At 41.2% G+C, this 20,629-nt stretch overlaps 1 protein-coding gene across 5 annotated transcripts in view; it reads right to left on the bottom strand.

The window, feature by feature from the left end:
• LOC122549931 (polypeptide N-acetylgalactosaminyltransferase 15-like) overlaps window positions 1–19,793 on the bottom strand; it is a 76,154-nt gene extending 56,361 nt beyond the window's left edge. For 2 of the 5 annotated variants that reach the window (XR_015757219.1, XM_087987265.1), the window contains exons 1-2: window positions 15,596–19,793; window positions 11,554–11,720 (exon numbers count right to left, since the gene is read on the bottom strand). Coding sequence is in view for 4 of the 5 variants with exons in the window: in XM_087987265.1 (XP_087843391.1) it covers window positions 11,554–11,720; window positions 15,596–16,092 (664 nt within the window). In the remaining variant the exon portion in view is untranslated. The remainder of the gene's footprint in view (window positions 1–11,553; window positions 11,721–15,595) is intronic. The other 3 variants (XM_043690172.2, XM_087987264.1, XM_043690170.2) reach the window with 3 other exon arrangements.
• Window positions 19,794–20,629: the final 836 nt, after the last annotated feature.

Raw genomic sequence — 20,629 nt, 5'->3', positions numbered from 1 at the left:
GAATGAGCAAAGACTTGGTAGATTGACTATAATATGGGAAAATGTGAAGTTATACACTTTGGCAGGAAATGAAGAACAGTTGACTCTTACTCTCTTACAGCACAGAAAGATTTGGGAATCCTCATACGTAATCACACAAAAACAATGAGCATAGCATTTCAGCAAGTAATAGGGAAGGCAAATTATCTTTATTTCAAAGGTAATGAAGTATGAGAATAAGGTAGCCTTGCTAAACTATACAAGGCTCTAGTTGCACTTAGAATACTGTGAACAATTTTGCTCTCCTTATCTAAGGAAATATATAATGGCACGGGAAGCAGTCCAAGAAGGCTTCACTAGGTTGAAGCCAGATATGGAGGGATTTTCTTATAAGGAGAGGATTGGATGTGTACAGATTGAATTTAGGAGAATGAGAGGTGACCTTTTTCAGCAAAAGATTCTTGGGGGCTTGACAGGGTAGATACTGAGAATTTGTTTCCCTTTGTGGGACAGTCTAGGACCAAAAGGCATAATCTCAGAGTAAGGGGGCACCCAGTTAGACAGAGATGAGAAGAAATGCCTTCTCTCAGAGGTTGTTAAATCTACGAAATTCTTTATTGCAGAGGACTTTAGAAGTTGTATCGAGTACATTCAAGGCTCAGGTAGAAAGGGAATCAAGGGTATTTGGGAAAAGGCAGGAAAGTGGAGCTGAGGATTATCCTTTCGGCTATGATCTCATTGAATGGCAGAGCAGATGAGATGGGTTAAACGGTCTACTTTTCATTCTACGTCATTTCTAAATCATAGCTTCATCTCATTATAACTAAAACAATAGTTTCAAATAAAACAAGTGCTAACATAATTTCATGCAACTGGACTGGTCACAGGAATACAATGTTTAACTTGGCACTTTATCAATAATGTATTTATGTTTAATGTTCATGCACAATGGGATCTTTATCTAGATACTGAGTAACATTAACAGGAGCCTCGTATGAAATTAGTTGAAAATGGATTCAGCATATATCATAATATCTTTGTTTATTTTCTCTTTTCTTTTATAACTAGCCAATAAGTATAAAATAAATAATACTTGTACTTATGTGAAACATTCTACGTTGAAATATGTTATGAGACTTACAGGACAGTGTGGGAAGTGAGTGCAGTGCTTACAGCTATGGAAACCAATGTGGCAACCATTCAGTGCCAAGAACATTACAAGAACAGAAAAACAGATTACGAAAAAAACACTGTGGAAACTCACAATTGATGAGGCAGTATCTATGGGGAGAGAAACAAGGTCTGATGAAAAGTCATTGATTTGAAATGTTGGACTCCATTTTAACTCTGTGCAAGTAGATATGCTTTGAGCAAGTTAAAATCTCACTCATTAACGCTGTCCCTCGTTCTCGGGTCCTGCCTTACCAAATAAATTATCAATCTCTCTTTGTTGGTATCGGTTAAAGACTGTTGGCCAGAATGGCAAGAGCCTTTGAATAAAGTGTGTTCAAATGTTCAACAAAACTGGGTAAGTTACTGCTTCGATGTTGTCCAGTCAGTTTAACTCTATTTTTATTGTAGGCAAAGATATTGATTGTTAAGATCTTGTTAAAAGTGTAGTGTTTAAGCAGGACAGTGCATAATGATACTACTGAGATTTATTTACAGGTGTAATATGTGAATTATTGATTTTGGTACCAATAAAAATAAAGTCAGAGACCATAAACAAATAAAGTGATTAGGCACTGTGGAAAAATGACTGAATATATGATGATGATGATGATTCTTGATTGATTAATTCATGATTCCAATTGATGTAATTCTTGCAATTGAAGCAAACAACATATATAGATTTCATGCTGACATGCAAATATTTTATTAATCCATTTTAAGGGACTTACAGAATGAGTCCTTTATTAAAATAGACATATTTGAAAGCAAGTTTTTTTGATTTCCAGATTTTCTGTCTGTGTGCCAGAGTTAAGTTACAAGTGAATTAAATGTCCAGAGAATTACAAACCCTGCAATGCACAGGATGTTCTCAGTTTATGAACATCTGAATGCTATACATATGAATGTGATCCCATTCACGGGTGTAATCTTCAAGACTCAACAAATGAACATTTCCTGACTTAAGAGTGGCTGCTTTACATTGTCCTGCATTGTGTTCCAAATGGCATACAAATTGAGGTGTGAATGGACTCTAGAAAAGAACCCATTCGCAATGCAGGGACTGCCTGTATGAGCTTATACATTGTTGAACAGTTTGATTTTTTAAAATTGCATCCCAGTAAAATTTAACCTTCATTTCAGTTTATAAAATAGACTGAAGATTTATGGGAGAGGTAAAGAACTGAGATTGCCTGAACCATATAAATAATTTGTGGTTGACCGATGGCTAATTCCACCTACCCTTGCTTTCATATAACTGGTTAGATGCTGAATAATAAAAGATGTTTCCAGTCATAATAAATTATATGGGAGTGAGAAAAGGGTGGAAAAAAGAGCAGGAACACATTTTTGTTTTGTCCTTGAAGTATGTGATGAAAATCCTTGCTGTTTTAGCTTATAGTAATTGAAATACATGTAAATGCAGTCATCTAACATGTCCAGCGTTGAACAATGAGAAGATATTGCACTATGTGGGAGCAGCAAATGGTGGAAAGTCTCTAAATGGTTGGGAGTGTTAATGTTTTATTCAAAAATAGCAAACACAAAGTAAAAAATACAAATAAACAAAATCTGAATTTGCTTCTGGAAGCATACAGGGATCACCTATCTTTGCTCACTGCACCCAGCTCATATCTGGTGGAATCGGGTATCAACTAAATCCTGTTTGGCTTGTTCTGCTTCATGCTGCAGCACGCTTTCATGGTGAAGGTAATGTTCCTCTTGCACAATATCCTCATTTCACTCCTCAGAAGTCTGCTATAACTCTTCCAGCTCTTCAGAGTCCATCACTGCTTGGAGTGGAGAGCAAGGCCTATCCAGCCACTGGTCTGATCCAAGCATCAGAACATCATCATAGTAGACCTATTACCTGCTGCATGATGACCCTATTGGAAGAATGGGCTGCCCTACATCGATGCTTGGCCTCAGTCGGAGTGGGGGTGGAGGGGGGGGGGATGTAATGTGGTGGTGAGTGCAAGTAATGGAATCATCCATGATGCAGAGAATAGCTCTGGTCTCCTTGTGATCATCCTTGAATGCATCCAGCCCTTAAAATGAAGAAGGAACATAGAAGTTCTCAAGGTGGGAGACTGGTTAGCAAGGTTAGATCTCATGGAATACAGGGAGAACTAGCCATTTGGATACAGAATTGGCTTGAAGGCTGAAGACAGGGGGTGGTGGTGGAGAGTTGTTTTTCAGACTGGAGGCCTGTGACCAGAGGAGTGCCACAGGGATCGGTGCTGGGTCCTCTACTTTTCATAATTTATATAAATGATTTGGATGTGAGCATAAGAGGTATAGTTAGTAAGTTTGCAGATGACACCAAAATTGGAGGTGTTGTGGACAGCGAAGAAGGTTACCTCAGAGTACAACGGGATCTTGATCAGATGGACCAATGGGCTGAGGAGTGGCAGATGGAGTTTAATTTAGATAAATATGAGGTGCTGCATTTTGGGAAAGCAAATCTTAGCAGGATGTATACACATAATGATAAGATACTAGGGAATGTTGCTGAACAAAGAGACATTGGAATGCAGGTTCATAGCTCCTTGAAAGTAGAGTTGCAGGTAGATAGGATAGTGAAGAAGGCATTTGGTACACTTTCCTTTGTTGGCCAAAGCATTGAGTACAGGAGTTGGAAGGTCATGTTGCAGCTGCACAAGACATTGATTCGGCCATGTTTGGAATATTGCGGGCAATTCTGGTCTCCTTCCTATCGGCAACATGTTGTGAAACTTGAAAATGTTCACAAAAGATTTACAAGGATGTTGCCAGGGTTGGAGGATTTGAGCTATAGGGAGATGCTGAATGGGCTGGGGTTATTTTCCCTGGAGTATTGGAGGCTGAGGGGTGACCTTATAGAAGTTTATAAAATTATGAGGGGCATGGATAGGGTAAATAGGCAAGGTCTTTCCCCTGAGGTGAGGGAGTCCAGAACTAGAGGGCATAGGTTTAGGGTGAGAGGGGCAAGATATTAAAGGGAACCAAGGGGCAACTTTTTCACGCAAAGAGTGGGGTGTGTATGGAATGAGCTGCCAGAGGAAATGGTGGAGGCTGGTAAAACTGCAACATTTAAAAGGCATCTGGATGGGTATATGAATAGGAAGGGTTTAGAGGGATATGGGCCAAGTGCTGGCAAGTGGAAGTAGATTAAGTTGGGATATCTGGTGGGCATGGACAAGTTGGACTGAAGGGTCTGTTTCCATGCTGTACATCTCGATGACTATGATATAAGCATCATCACAGCTCATTGGTACATGGTATAGACTAATAAGATGTGGCACTGATGATCATAGAAGTCAGCTGCTTTATGAGATGATGCTCTCAATCTGGTGTAGGAACAATCTGTACCTTCCTGCACCCCTGAGGTAAGCCAGCTATTCTGACAAAGCCTTGGGCTACAGCACTTACCTCATCATGAACCAATGCAATATGATACAAACTGTATCCATAGCAATTGTGATACGTTTGTGGATTGAGGGCTGTGAGATCCCACACAATTCCTCAATGGATCAATAGAAGCAGCCAAGTATATAAAAGTTTAGTGCAGCTGTTACTGGAATAGCCACTGGGACAGGACAGTTATCGGACTTGCTCCAGCATAGTTCTGTGATGGTGTCCTAGGAAATCTGCAGTCTACAGCAACATGGACCCTTGGTCCTCTCAAGGAAATGACATGATGGCTGATAGTCTCTGGGCCTCTTGTACCTCCTGCATCCTGAGGGAACCTTCAGTTGTGACTTCATGTGGAGGTTGTTTGGCAGCTAGTGGATGTTCTAATTGGTCCTGGGCTTGCTTGTTGTTCTGACTGCTGTTCCATGCTGTAACCACAGCAGCAATAACTCCTGCTGTGGTTGGATGTATTAGTCACAGTTCAAATGATCCTATGTGGGGAACATCAGAAACAGAGCAGGTCCTTAGTCCTGTGAGCAGTCAGTATTTACATCACTCACAAATGATGGCTGAGCATAGTCCCATGTACAGTGACTCTGGAGAACTCCAACAAGGAGGGCTATGGAATACCTCTATATGAACCTTTGCCATAGTGGACTTTATTCTGATGATAGTACAACTTGATACCTTATGCCTTCACCGCCATCCTCCGCATAATTCAAAGGCAGCATTGTCTATAACAGCCTATTGGAGAATACTTACAGTTCAAGGTGAGAGGAGATCTGCTCTGTGCCCTGTGCAGACCACAAGTCTCTAAACTGTAGCTCACAGTTACCACTTTTGATATCACCTGTGATCATTTTTGTTTCATAGAGATGACTATTTCTCTGTCCAGTTTGGGTGTGTTCTCTATCATTTTCCAATTCCTGTACACATTTGAGTTATATAAGTATGGAAGCAACACAGGGTGCAAAATGAGCCATAGGCTCAGCCTGACAATGAACCTCCTCAACCTCCATGTTGTTTTCTTCCTTGCAGTTCCTGTTAGCCTATCAGCACTCAGCTTCTACAGAGCTGGGTACATTTTCAGACTCTAAAATGCATCAAGGGGTATTGTGAGATAGTAGGAATATGGTATTGAGATAGAGGATCAGCCATAATCATATTCAATGTTGGGGCAGGCTAGAAAGGCTGAATGGTCCACTCCTGCTCCTCGTTTCAATATTTCTATGCTCCTACATATCTCTTTCCCTTATGTCTTCACCTCCAAAGATTACCCTGAGTCCCAGCCCTACAACTCAGTGGGACCACCATTGGTCTACCATTCTCACATTCCAATCATTTAATCTGAACTATCAACATCCTTTCTCCCCCAACACTCTACACTCCAACCCTCCCTCAAACTATATCATAAATGCTGCCCGGGTTTTGAGAAGATTTGTAGCTCAGGTTGAGGTTCTGAATGTAGGTTTGCTCGCTGAGCAGGAAGGTTCATTTTCAGCCATTTCATCACCATACTAGGTAACATCATCATTGAGCCTCCGGATGAAGCACTGGTGGCATGGCCCGCTTTCTATTATGTGTTTAGGTTTCCTTGGGTTGGTGACATCATTTCCTGTGGTGATAACATTTCCTGTCCTTTTACTCAGGGGATGGTAAATGGAATCCAGGTCAATGTGTTTGTTGATAGAGTTCCAGTTGGAATGCCATGCTTCTTGAAATTCTCGTGCATGTCTCTGCTTGGCTTGTCCGAGGATGGATGTGTTGTCCCAGTCAAAGTGGTGTCCTTCCTTATCTGTATGTAAGGATACTAGTGACAGTGGGTCATGTCGTTTTGTAGCTAGTTCATGTTCATGTATCCTGGTGGCTAGCTTTCTGCCTGTTTGTCCAATGTAGTGTTTGTTACACTTCTTGCAAGGTATTTTGTAAATGACATTAGTTTTGTTTGTTGTCTGTATAGGGTCTTTCAAGTTCATTTGCTGCTGTTTTAGTGTGTGGGTGAGTTTGTGGGCTACCATGATGCCAAGAGCTCTGAGTAGTCTGGCAGGGGAGAGTGGCTAGGGTTTTTGGACATGTTTTGTCTGCTTGTTGGGGTTTGGTTACTGAGAAATTGGGGGATTGTGTTCATTGGGTATCCGTTCTTTTTTAATATACTGTATAGGTGATTTTCCTCTGCTCTTCATAATTTCTCTGTGCTGCTGTGTGTGGTGGCTTGTTGAAATAATGTTCTAATGCAGCTTCGTTTGTGGGTGTTGGGATGATTGCTTCTGTGGTTCAGTATGTGGTCTGTAGACGCAGGCTTGAAGTTCCCCATTGGCTGTCGCCCTACTGCAACATCTAGGAATGTCAGTTTGTTGTTGTTTTCCTCCTCTTTAGTGACTTTTATGCCAGTAAGATATTATTGATGGTCTTGAAGGTTTCCAATTTGTTTTGTTTAGTGATGACAAAGGTGTCATCCATGTAGCAGACTTAAATTTTGGGTTGGATGTTTGGCAGAGCTGTTTGTTCGAGTCTCTGCATTACTGTCTCTGCTAAGAACCCAGATATCGGAGATCCCATGGGTGTTCCGTTGGTTTGTCTGTAGGTTTTGTTGTTGAAGGTGAAGTGCGTGGTTCGGCATATGTCCACTAGCATGGCGATATTGTCCTTGCTGATGAAGTTGGTTATGTTTGGTGTATGTGTCTTTGGGTCTTTTAATAATGTAGTCAGTGTTTCCTTGGCCAGGTTGATGTTGATGGATGTGAACAGAGCTGTTACATCAAAGGAGACCATTATTTAATCCTCTTCTATCTTGGTGGCTTTGATGGTCTTTAGGAATTCTTTGGTGGGGTGGATGGAGTGGTGTGAGTCTTCTACTGAGTGTTTTAGTCTTTGGTGTAGCTCCTTGGCCAATCTGCAAGTGCTGTTCCAGGTAGTGAGACAATGGGTCTGAGTCGGGGGGGGGGGGGGAGGGCACTCCTGGTTTGTGAATTTCGGGTAATGCATAGAAACGTGGTATGTTGGATCTGTCTGGTTTCATTTTTTGGAATTCAGTCTTATTTATTTCTCCAGATTTCTGAAGTTGTTTTGAGTAGAGCTGTGATTTGGTTCTCTAGTTGTGGGGTCGGGTCTATCGCCACTTGTTCTGAGTGTTGGTATGTGCATATAGAGCATTCACTTTCTTAATGTAGTCCCTTTGATTTAAAATGACTGTCAAACGTCTTTTGTCTGCAGGTAGGATATCAATGTTTTTTTTAGTCTTTCTAGCACCTTCCTTTCTTGTGTATTAAGTGTGTTTCTTTCCTTTTTCCTGCTTAATGTTGGTGCGACTGTCTGTCTGATGGTTTGCTGAGGTTTCTCTGTTGATTCTCTTTCAGTTTTGTTTCTAATGCTGCTAAGAAATCTTTCTTGTCCGCATCCTGGAAGTTGCAATTTAAACCACTTATTAAGACGGCCTTTTCAGTATCTGTTAAACGTCAGTCAGATGACGTTTTTTTATCCATGCTTCTGTGTTGTCTGTGTTGTTATTTTGTGTAAGTTTGCCTAGTTTTTCTGGAGGTCTTTTTTTTTCATTTTCTGTGTTTGTTGCTGTCTAATGTTTATGGCTTGTTGCGCTGCGTCTGTCCATTCATGGTCTGTTGCATTACTAAGTAAAGTATTTTGGCATGAAATTTCCCAGTTGTATTTATGAAGTCTGTTGTGGGCATCATTAATCATTTCTCTAAGCATTCTGCGGCCATTTTGCTCTTCTATTCTTTTGGCTAGTGGGGTGTTAAGAGAAGGTTTGTATTTAAGACATTTAGGTTGTACCTGTTTCCTTAGGCATTCATGCAGGAAGTACAGTTTGTCATGGGTGGTGCTGTCGGATGGCATTGGTTTCCTATTTTCGGGGCAGTTTTAGCGTATTGCGCCCATAGATGTTAGCAAGTTTTGAGAAGATTTGTAGATCATGTTGGGGATCTAGATGTAGGTTTGCTTGCTGAGCTGGAAGGTTCATTTTCAGACATTCTGTCACCATACCAGGTAACATCATCAGTGAGCCTCTGGATGAAGCATTGGTGGCAGGCTCATTTTCTATTTATGCACTGACCAAATATTGAATGTCATCCCAACACCCCAAATGAAGCTGCAATGGAACATTATTCCAATGAGCCACCATGTACTGCAGCACAAAGGAACTACACAGAGCAGAGGAAAATTGTCGAGACAGTGTATTAAAAAAGAATGGGTGCCCAATGAACACACATCGTCAATTTCTCAGCAACCAAACCCAAACAAGCAAACAAAACATTTCTCAGAAATGACTGCCAGACTACTCAGACCTCTTGGCATCATGACAGCCCACAACCCACCAACACACTAAAACAGCAGCTAGTGAACTTGAAAATCCCTATACAGGCAACAAGCAAAACTAATGTCATTTACAAAATACTTTGCAAGAACTGTAACAAACACTACATTGGACAAAAAGGCAGTAAACTAGCCATCAGGATACATGACTATCAACTAGCCACAAAAAGACATGACCCACTATCACTAGAGGAAGGAATGAGGAAGTTCACCAGTTTGACTGGGACAACACATCCATCCTAGGATAAGCCAAACAGAGTCATGCATGAGAATTCCTAGAAGCATAGCATTCCACCCGGAACTCTATCATCAAACACATAGACGTGAATCCCATTTACCATTCTTTGAGAAAAAGAACAGGAATTGATGTCGTCATAGGAAATGACATCACCACAGGAAATGACATCACCAACCAAACACATAAATAGAACATGGGCCATGCCACCAGCGCTTCATTCGGAGGCTCACTGATGATGTTGCCTAGTATGGTGACAAAACATCTGAAGATGAACCTTCCAGCTTTGCAGCGAGCAAACCTGCATCCATAAATGCTGTCGCTCCACACTTTAGTTTTGGTCTAAAGAAGAGTCACCTAGACACGAAACTTTAGCTTACGTTCTCTCCGTAGATGCTGTCTGACCTGCTGAAATTGCCAGCATTTGTTGTTTTCAGTTCATGCCAATTACTTTGTTGCACATTCCCCCCCATTAAAGCCATGGTGATTGTGACCATAAGTGACACTTCCCATCCCCCCACCATATGCAGTAACCCATGTCCATCAATAGTCTATCATCTCCCAACTTTAAGTCCTTAGTTGTCTTCTTTACAATTATGTCCCCTCTGCATCTCTGAAATCTGCCTCCAATTCACACTACTGATTTCTCCAATTTCCCCACATAACAGATGTCCCTGATAAACTCCCACTGCATGCCTCGACTTTCATTGAGCTGACCACTGGCCTTAACCAACCAGAACAGACATCCCTGACTAATGAATGACCAGGCCCCAACTGATCTCTGTGTAGCTCCCTAATGGACTTAACACAAATCCCTGCACTTGTAGGACTGACCATGGCCCAATCCCCAGCCTGAAGTGCTATAAAGCCCCTGACCCTAACCACACCGAAAGGGAAGAGTCTCCGATGCACACACACAAGTATAGTAAAATAGATATGAAATAATTGAGTGACAATGCTTAGACAAGGATTATTCAGGTAGAACAATGAGGTCTACTAATTATGTTGAAATGGCTGACACCTCTGTGTCGTTTCAGTTAGACCACAGGAACATGCACGCTGACTGCTAGATAGCTGGTTTATGAGGTTTAGACAATAAGCCTGGAAGAGCTTACAAAGTAGAAAGCTGATTAAAGTATCAACCTCTGATTAAAATTATCAAACTAAGATGAGAGCACATGATGTGCCCTAGGGAGTGACCAGAGTAGAAAGGTGGTTGGAGACAACTGCTGATGATTGCTACTGTGAAAAGCACAGCAAGTCATGCAGCATCTGAGGAGCAGGAGCTGATGATTGCTCAACAAGTTGTTTATTTCTGTGTGTAAAAAGTTGTAACTCGTGCTCAGTATTTGTGAGTCCAGTATTCCCACGTGTCTACCTAGAACTCCCCTCCCTGCATTTAATGGTAACTGCTTGTAATAAACCGTTGGTTTTGCTTGAACAAACTCCTCTGTGTCTGTGAAGATCACCCTTACAATCCCAAGCAGCTGACTGACCATGTCCAAGCCCCTTGACTAAGACAGAACTCTATCTTTGACTTACTGTGCTAGGAAGTACTAACTGAAGAGTATCTCTCTTAACCTGATGATGATTACTTCCCTTGGACTTTGAGACATGGCCATTTGATTGAAGCACAAGTAATGCATTTGTCTCATAAGCTGCTGGCACATGTTATAGGTGTGACATTGATGTAGCATGGTGCCATACAACAACATGTTTACCAACTGGATTGATCAATACTGACAACTATGACAAGATGCTTGGCTTTGTAACTGTGTTAAATAGCAAGGAATGGCAGCAATGCTGAAAGCATTCAAATAGACACAATGTGATTGAGCATTAAGACAGAAAGCAGTAAGCTGGGGTCTAATCTCAGGGATGGGTGCCTGGTCCAGCCTGCAGATTGTCCAGGCAGCAATATTACAATGGAAGGTGCATGAGCACTCCAAGGTGCAATGCTGATGTGCAATCTGTGTTGCACGTTGGTCTCCACCATCCAGATGGCTGATGCCAGTTGAACTGTGACCAAACTCATTAAAATAACAATTTTCTAAAAAATAAAAATCCAACAATGATGAAATACAAAGTATTGAACGATTAAGCAGATTGTACCATTTTAGAGATAAAATTCAACATTTTATGAAGATTGGACAAGTAACTCAATGGATAGAGAAAGCATATTCATGTACACTAGGGAATGAGGGGATACCATTTGAAAAGAATACAATTTTAAATTTGCTACCTCTGCCCCTGTTGAGTACAATAGTAATTGGATTGGAGCTCACATGGAGAAGCCTCTTGTCAAGTAGACACTACTGAACAAAACAAACATTTACTTTCCTCCTCCCTACTTTCAAATGAAATACTATTTCTCTACCAATAACGAATGCTTGCTTCTTCTCTCTCATGTATTTCATTATCTATTGAATTTTTTAATTAAAATATACCTTGGTTACTTAGGTCATCCACTAAGATGATTTCCTTGAGAAATTTCTTTGGGGCAGTGTCCATAACACTATTTACTGTCCTCAGAAGAGTGGACCAGGCTTCATTGTGGAAACAAATGATGATGCTGGCAGTTGGCAGGTTTTGACTATATTCCTGCTGTAGGCATCTAAAAACAAAGTAATAAGATAGACAACTCTGTCCAATCATCCAGTAGACACAATTCAACAACGAGGTACTCATTTTCAGCCGTATCCAATTAATAGCCACACAGACTGATTGTGCTGGAATAATTAACACTCATTGGATCTTTGGCAGTCCGTAAACCTAACTGTAAATTCCATTGACTATTCTCATCTTGCTTTGCAATTAAAATAATCTTTCTTTATCATAATTAACCTTACTTTTACATTGCGTACTATTTTATTTTAACTTATTTTGTTTTTTCTATTCTGTCTCTATTGGCTGAGTACACCTCAGCTCAGACCATGACTCCCGGACCTGTGCACTGTGTTGAGACATTCACTGCTTTTCAGGGACACATTGGAGTCAGAGGTTCTGGGACACCATGTTCGGCTGAAACTCTGAACTTCTAGCTTGCTGCGACCTGACAGCAGGTAACCCCTGATGGCCTGAATCTTCTGAGCAGTGGCAATGTTGTTGTATGAAGGTTATCCTAACACACTTCTGTACATCTCTTCTGGGATCTTTCAATTGCAGCTGTCAAAGAAATGTGCAGTGCAGCATTCCTTGGAAATCTCATTGGAATGGATTAAAGTTGAAGAGAGAAAACACCTACTCTTTACAGCATCAGCTGTCATAGTCTGAAACTTTAAAGGTCCAATTTTTGGCTGATTCTTAGTGGGGGGGGAGGATGTAAGGTGGGTGGGGGAGTGTAAGGTCAGTGGAGTAGGTCCAGTGGGTAGAATTGTGTGCAAAGTTGGGGGGATGGTGTGGTAGGTGACTACATGGGATGACATGAGTGAGCTGGTGGTGAGCAGAAGGGTGAGAGGGGTAGGAGGGAGTGAGGGTAATAAGGAGTATGATGGATAAATGGGTATAGACATGAATAGATGGATGCAGAGAGAGGTGGATCATAGAGGTGAGACATTTGTGGAGGGGAGTTACTGATGGTCAGGGGCATTAATAATGATGGAGGATTTATTGATGGTCAGGGAAAGAGGGTGGGGGGTTAGTCAGATGATTGGAATACATTAGTCAGTTTGGATATGGAGTCAGTTGTACAATTATATCCAGCTGTTCAACTAGATATTAATCTGAGTAACATCTGCATAATTACCCAGTTAAGTCCAGTGTTATGTTTCTTGGAGCCAACTTTAGCTCAGACAATTCCCACACAGATCCAAACATCAGGAGTCACCTCCCGATCTATAATGATCCAGAGACTGGCCATGGTATCACTTTCTTTTCTAGAATTTATCAGAGTTACTCTGAGCACCTGTAGAGACTGCCAAGGAGGAGTATTTGGAATTACAAGGCCTGATTTTCTAATCCTGTCACTGCCAATGATACTCAATCCTCCCTCAACCAACACTCCCTGCTCAACCTCCTCTGAGGGTGAAAGATGGGCTTGAGTAGAAATGGGAATTGAGGGATGAACTGGGACAGGAGGCTCCCCTGTCATTTAAAATGCAGACAGCAGTGTAAACCACAGGAAGAGCAGGCTAGCCACTGAAATAAAACTAACAGCTGCGATTTTTCTCAACACTTAGCAAGTATTATTTTCTACATAGTATTTCTTCTGAGTTTGGGTGTGCTTTAAATGATGAGGAGAATTTAAAAATGAAAGAAAAATTATTCCACCTCTAATTTCCAGCATGATTCTTTCGATCAATTATAAGCCCTTAAAAACCATATCACTTGCGCACCAATGGACAGTAGCAGTTTGACAGGGAGTTTGGGAAGACTTCTGGCGAAAACACGCGCAAACAGAGAAACAGACTGCTCCAACCTGATTTACTTTTGACAAAAACAATTTAGTTCTGAAAATGATCACATGACGAGTTTCACTACATGACTGTGTGGTGGCTGAGACCATGAAGGTACAGGATTTTAAGAGCCTGTAGTCATATTACACTGAATGTTGTGCCAACTTCGGGACATCAAGAGAGGACGAAGACACCTTTGATTGAGAGCAGCTGTTTGAGAGCAGTGGACATGCATTCCATTTTGATGGTGGTTATGAATAATTGTCGTTCTATTTGTTAAGGTTGTATCTGAATTACTGAAGTCACAGTGTGTGACAGACTCTGATTAAATACTATGAAGATCCTGAAGTGAATGATTAACTGTTTAGTATCCATAGTAGTCAGGCTTTTAAAATGTTCAGTCTTGGAAAGCCAGTGTGATTAGATGACAATGGTATCTGTTAGTCATGCCAAAACCACTGTTAGCTTCAAAAGAATGCTCAAAGTGTTTAAAGAGAAAAGCAAATTTAGAGGAATGTTTTTCATTAAACTCATTTTCCGATTTTACAGAAGAAAATTACCCGAGCAGGATATTCCTTTAACATATTGATTCAGATGTGTTTCCATTACACAGGGTCTTCGTCCTGTGAGCCCACTTTGGTGACATCGCTGATGGAGAAAGCTGTCCAATGTCCTGGAATAACTCCAAAACTTTACACCTGAGAGGGTGCAGAGTTGGTGTAAAGGTGGGGATGGGGGTGGGTTGTTAGGGAGGCTGTAGGATGTGGGATGTGGGAGAGGGGGTGGCCTGAGAACTATTAAGGTACTTCCCAATCCAATGTTGCCATTTAATGGACAGAAAACTCCACCTTTCCCAGCCCAGAGTGTAGTTCCCAAAGTGAACTGTTAACAATATTTAACACATGCTGCTCCAACTATTACTTTCTTTTGGAAAGTGACAAATATTTGGGACAATAAAAAAATTCACCTCCTTCCCTTCTAATTCTTAAAACTGAAAGTATGCATTTTCGATGCTTACCTATTTGACATGTCATTGCACCAACCAACCATGTTCTATTAGTAGTTTATGTAAACATTCCCTTTTAAACTCAGTCTTTAAAAACTCTGACATTCATTGAAAGATAAATTCCAGATTCTTGTTTTGGCATAATTTTAATAATCTCTTGACTGAAGTTCAAAGCAAACAAAACAGCATTCAGATAGTTATGAATATGGAGTTATGATTAAATCAGCTCAATATTGACTTAAGTAAACAGAGTTTAAAAGGAATATAAGAGTAGCAAGTATAAAATGCAAGCAAATGACACATCTTTATCAGAATTCAACCAGGATAAAATTGGATGATATTGGAATGAAAAGCTAGACCCATGGTAAAACGATATTTATGAAACAGTAAGGAATGTGACTAATATCAAATGTTTTTATTTGTAGTATGCATAACTTGGAATGTATTGCACATATTGTGGAAAATTCCAAATATATTATGAGATCACTCTGCAGCATCAGGAATGAAATGAAATTTTATAGCCAGCTACTTGAATGGATCTCCTTTCAGGCATCCTCATGACAATATCAACAATTTGTTCTTTCTAGGCACAATCACACAAATTTGGGTTGAATGCTATTGACAGTCAATACTTCCGAAATGTCAATTTGAGTGCTCGAGGATACAGTGTGAGGGGTGAAGGATACAATAAAAGGAGTGAGGGAGATAGTGAGGTGGGGAAGGTAACAGTGGGGGAGAGCAGATGGAGAAAAAGGTGAGTGTGAAGAGATATAGTGATAATATGAGGGAGTGACGGCCAATGTGAGGGGGAGGGTGACAGTATGAGGGAGGGGGGAAGTGAGGGACAGTGTGGGGGCACTGACAATTTGAGAGGGGAAGGGTGGACAGCGTGAGGGTGAAGAGAGGAGCGACAGCGTGAGGGAGAAGGGGGACAGTGTGAGGGAGGGGGGACAGTGTGAGGGAGAGGGGGGACAGTGGGGGCGAGGGTTGACAGTGGGGGCGAGGGTTGACAGTGGGAGTGAGGGGGAGAGTGTCCAGGGTACGGCGGCAGTGGGACACCCGGGTTTAAGCAGCTCCTCCTGTACTTACAAAGGGTGGCGTACCTCAGGTAGTCTCCGGTGCAGGGAGATGCTCTCGCTGACCGTCTCGTTAAAGCCTCTCCTCTGCAGCCCCTGGCGCTCCAGTTGCCTGCGGTCAGCCGGCGGCGGGGGGTCCAGGAGGAGCAGCCTGGTGCTCTCCCCGGCTTCCTGGCTCCTTTTAGCGGCTCTCAGCAGCCGGTAAGCCCTCCGTTGGGGGCGGGCGGCTCTCTGTGTCACCACGATGAACTGGTCGGCGCTGAAGGAGTCCAGAGGGATGAGTTGGAGGGGAGAGTGTTGCGGTGGGAGGTGCCCGCCCTGGCGGCTCTCCCTCTCCTCCTGCTGCTGCCGTGCTGGGTAGCGGGCACTGGCAGGCTCAGCTTGCTGGGGTGGCTGGCCACTCGGCAGCAGCAGCAGCAGCAGGGCTAGCAGCAGCAGGAACCCGCAGCCCCAGCGCCTCCTCCACATGACCGCAAAGGGGCTCAGCTCCGGCCACCCCCTCAAACCCATCGCCTCATCCCTTCCTGACCCCTCCGCACTCGGAGCTTTCTGTACTGTTGCTCGGAGCTTTGTCGATGGATGGTTCCTAAAACAAAAACCCAAAACGCTGTGTGCTAACTGAGCCCCACCGGAGACGGGGAGATAGGGAGAGATCTGGTGTGTGTGTCCTTGCCTACTTGTCCACAGCCTGCCTGATGCTGCTGCTCCTGACAACAGATACAGACACAATCTGCTCACTGACTACATCCTGACACGGCAGAGCGCTCGGTCCTAGCGCCTGCTGAACACAACACACTTTACCGCGGACTGCAAGAAACCTTTATGGACAGTACGTAACCCCATTGGCTCTTTTTTTGAGTGGTCTGCTTTGATGTATTCCATCCGTTTAAGAATGCAAAATTTATTATGCAATCCACTTCACTCTATTCCCTGCCACGCCCACCCGCCCACGCAAGATGGTTCAATTCTGTACTCAGTTATTCGTCTGAAATGCGGATGTAGAGAATGTCAGGACAGTTTTATCAATATTGATACATATTGTTTCAGTTGGTGAATGTGATCAATCCATGTACTTTTCAAAATGACAGAAGTCAGTATCGGAGAATAAACTGGAAGAGCACCGACAGTACTGCGAAGCTGTGATAAATATTAACTGCGAGCAGAACAACGCTGCTTTCATCCTTTTAAAGCCAATCTTCACAGGACCAGCTAGTTCAATCCTATCAGTTCCAAACTATCTGATTCTATTGGCAGCTTCAAGTGAGCTCATCAATTACAGTATGTTGTACTCTGCTTTTGATCAGTGGAACAATGAAACTTAACCTCATTCTGAGGAGAGTAGCTTCTATTAGCGTGAAAATATGTTCCATTGAGGACCTGGGTTTTGAGGGATTGTTTAAAAGTGGAGTCAAGTCCACTTTATATATATACATTGATTTTTAAAAAATGTAATAAAAAGATAGATTGGAATGTTTTAAACATGCAAACTACATGGTCCAAGATACGTATTGGTCTTGCCTGCTTGACCGCTGTTTTTAGTGCTGATTTAGAGCTTGGAATAGTTCGGATTTTAAGTTGGTGACAAGCCTGCTGAAAGAAAGAAGCGTTCTAGATCAGCTTTGTTTTTTCAAAAAAATAACTCTGGTTGCGTGTGCGGTGTGTTACCTGGAGACACAGCCCAGCTGCTCTCACATGACAAGCCTCTGCAGAGTTTGCCAAATTTTCGAATGTCTACAAAGTTTCCCAGCGACAACTGCATGTATTCAGTGATATCAATAGATATCAGCCAGAACCTCAGACCAACCCCATCTGAACATCTCAAGCCTTCTCCTCTTTTGTTTTGAAGAACTAATCATTCTGAGTTGAAAGTATTCTGCAGAGAGAAATCCATTTTTTTTTACTTTTCATCTGTCTGTTATGTGTTGTGATGTAAGATGATGGTGTGTTTATATTTTAATATCTTTTATTTTTTAGTTTGGATTTTGAACTAGTGTCAATTTTGGTCTGTTTATCTGAAGGTGTTTATTAAATTGTAAAGCTTTTTGAAAGGTTTGTTTAAAAATAACAAGAGAGTTCTTGGAAGCTAATCAGAACTTGTTTACATTGGGAAAGTTTTCCTGAATGATTTAAGTAAACAGTGTAGTGCATTAGGTTTTATTTAGAAGGACTTGAAATTGTGTTTTTTTTTAGCTCAGGAGAAACACCTGTAGCTCGGAGGAGGTTTTTGCTTCAGTTTTAAGAAGTCCTGCTTGAAGCTGGATGTGTCAAAGTTTTTCACAAAGGAAGGAAATAGCTTAGAAATGCTAAAAAAAATTCAAGATTAGAGTGGTGCTGGAAAAGCACAGCAGGTCAGGCAGCATCTGAAGAGCAGGAAAATCGATGCTTCAGGCAGGACCCTTCATTTTGTCTTAAGAAAGGGTCCTCAGTAAAGAGTTCAGTTTAAAACTTTCAGACCAGTAGTGTTTGGCTAAAACCTAAAGGGAGTTATTTGAAGCTGAGAAAGTCTACATTCAGTTATATAAAGATTCAAGGAAGAGATGACCATATATTTAAGACTGGGAATTGAGACATTAGTTAAATTAAGTTGTATACATAAGACAGAGAAGGGAATTATTTCTAGTGCAAAAACTGCAAAGGAGTACTATTAATATTAATGAGATTATATTTTACCACGCACTTCAAAATCTTTGAACATGTGTTATATGGAAATAGTTTGATTTATTCTATTGTTTTCTTCACTTCATTTGCATAGTGTACATTCTCTATTGTTAAATCAATCTGCTCATTACTTGCTTATGTTTCAGTGAAGACAGTCTCAATAAAAACAAAACATAATTAGCTATGATCTATCAAGCTGAATTTCAGTCTAGCATCTGATTTGTTTTGTGGTAACAGCTGGGCTCACAACAGATTATTTAGAGGGGTATACATTTATACTTTCATATTAACCACAGCAAAACTGGAGTTAATGAGAATCGGGGAAAAGCTCTCCACTGGTTGGAGTCATATCTGGCACAAAGGAAGATAGTTGCGGCTGTTGGAGGTTAGACATCTCAGCTCCTGTACATCTCTGAAGGAGTTCCTTTGGGTTGTGTCCTAGACGAACCATCTTCAGCTGCTTCACTAATGATGCTCCCTCTATCATATGGTCAGAAGTGGGGATGTTTGCTGATTGCACAATATTCAGCACCATTAACAACTCCTCAGCTACTCCATGTCCAAATGCAGCAACATCTTAACAATATCTAGGCTTGGGCTGAAAAGTGGCAAGTTTCATTTTTGCACACAAATGCCAGGCAATGACCATTTCAAATAGGAGCCTTTGATGTTCAATGCCATTATAATCACTGATTCCTCTACTGTCAATACTCAGTACATTGACCAGAAACTTAAATATGAAATGCAGTGACTGGTCAGAGGCTAGGAATCCTGCAGTTAGGAACTCACCTCCTGATTTCCCAGAGGCTGCCCACCATATACAAGGATTAGTCAAGACTGTGATGCAATATTTTCCACTTGCCTGGATGAGTGCAGTTCTGACAACACTCAAGAAGCTTGAGATCATCCAAGATAAAAACAGCTCTCTTCTCTTGAATTAGAAGAAATACGAGTCCATGTGACCTGGTGATCCTTGACCTGGAAGCTGTACTGTCGGGAAGGAAGTTAGGATGCAGAAAGCATGTGAGAGAATTGCAACAATGGAAAAACAGAAAGGGCACATTTACAAAGATCTGTACATGTAGCATGGTTAAAAGGGGACATAAAACTGAAAACATGTTTAGCGTACAGATTTTGAACTGACCAGATTGTTTAATGAGATTCATTAAGGAAGTCAGCTAAATAAATATCTGAGGAATCTGTGCCATCAAAACAGTTGGAAACCTAGCTAAGGAGGTATTTTAGGAGTGTAAAATTTGACTATGTCTGCAGGGCTAGTATATAGTAGAGCTACCATGTAGGTGTCTTCATGACAAAAAAACCAGAGAGGAAGAAAAATGAAAAATCCAGAGCTGGAACTGTAAGATCACATTTAGTGTCACACTTATGCTGGGAATGTAAAGTATGCTTAGAAACTCTTAAAATAGTTTATTACTGTATTTGCTGTTATGAAACTTATAGATTGTACCAACTGTAATTTACCTGTTAATTCATGTTAATTTACATGCATTATGATTTGTGTTAAAGTACTAACCACAGAAAGTGGAATCTTTTTGGTGGTTTTATTCATATGGGATTATACAGTAAATTTAGATTTTTAAGTTATGGCTCCTTCAACAGGGTTGTAACAATCACTATAATCTTTTCCAGCCTTACTGATTTAACTTAGGAGATTGGCATGGAATTTTCTGGGTATTTCCTGAATTGACTGCAAGTTTGTTTTGCTTTTCCCAGCAATAGCACTTCGCTTCTATTTACAATTTTAACAGAGATTGTATATTTAGAAGGATAAGGTGGTGCTACACACTTGCACTATGTCAGGATGGGTCAGCATGATAAGACTGAAGGTAAGTTTTCTATCCCTCTCTTGCTCTGTCAACACACCTTGTACATTTCCATCTGATCATTGGCAATAACCTTTGCTTACATTGATACCTTAATTTTAATCTTTTCTCAATTATATCAAATGCAAACTTTGTAAATGGTTCCTCCAAATGTGCGTTTGTAGTTTCAAAAATTATTTTATTATTTTAAATCGAAGAATTGACATGTTTTCTGTGTAAACATGACACTTAAAAGTGATTATTTGCAGAGTGTTTACCTTGACAAGCTGCTCTGGTTGTATTTTGATGTGCTGATTTTAACCTCAGTAATAAGAGAATTTTAACATACAATCAATTCCTAGAAGAGAGAAGAACAGGCTGATGAACATGTTGAGTGGTAGTCATGTCACAGAGAAGGCTCTGGCTTAATACCTGGTTTGGAGACCTCGTATGAGAAGAGATTGAATAGGTTGGACCTATATTTATCAGAATGTCGAAGAATGAGAGGCGAGCTTATTGAAACATACAAGATAGATGTAGGAAGGTGGCTTCCCCTTGTGGGAGAG

This window comes from Chiloscyllium plagiosum, unplaced genomic scaffold (genome assembly GCF_037043375.1).
Source record: "Chiloscyllium plagiosum isolate Xiang-an unplaced genomic scaffold, Cpla_swu_hap1 HiC_scaffold_5, whole genome shotgun sequence".
In the NCBI taxonomy this organism is placed as follows: domain Eukaryota; kingdom Metazoa; phylum Chordata; class Chondrichthyes; order Orectolobiformes; family Hemiscylliidae; genus Chiloscyllium; species Chiloscyllium plagiosum.
This window is presented reverse-complemented; position numbering and strand designations above follow the sequence as displayed.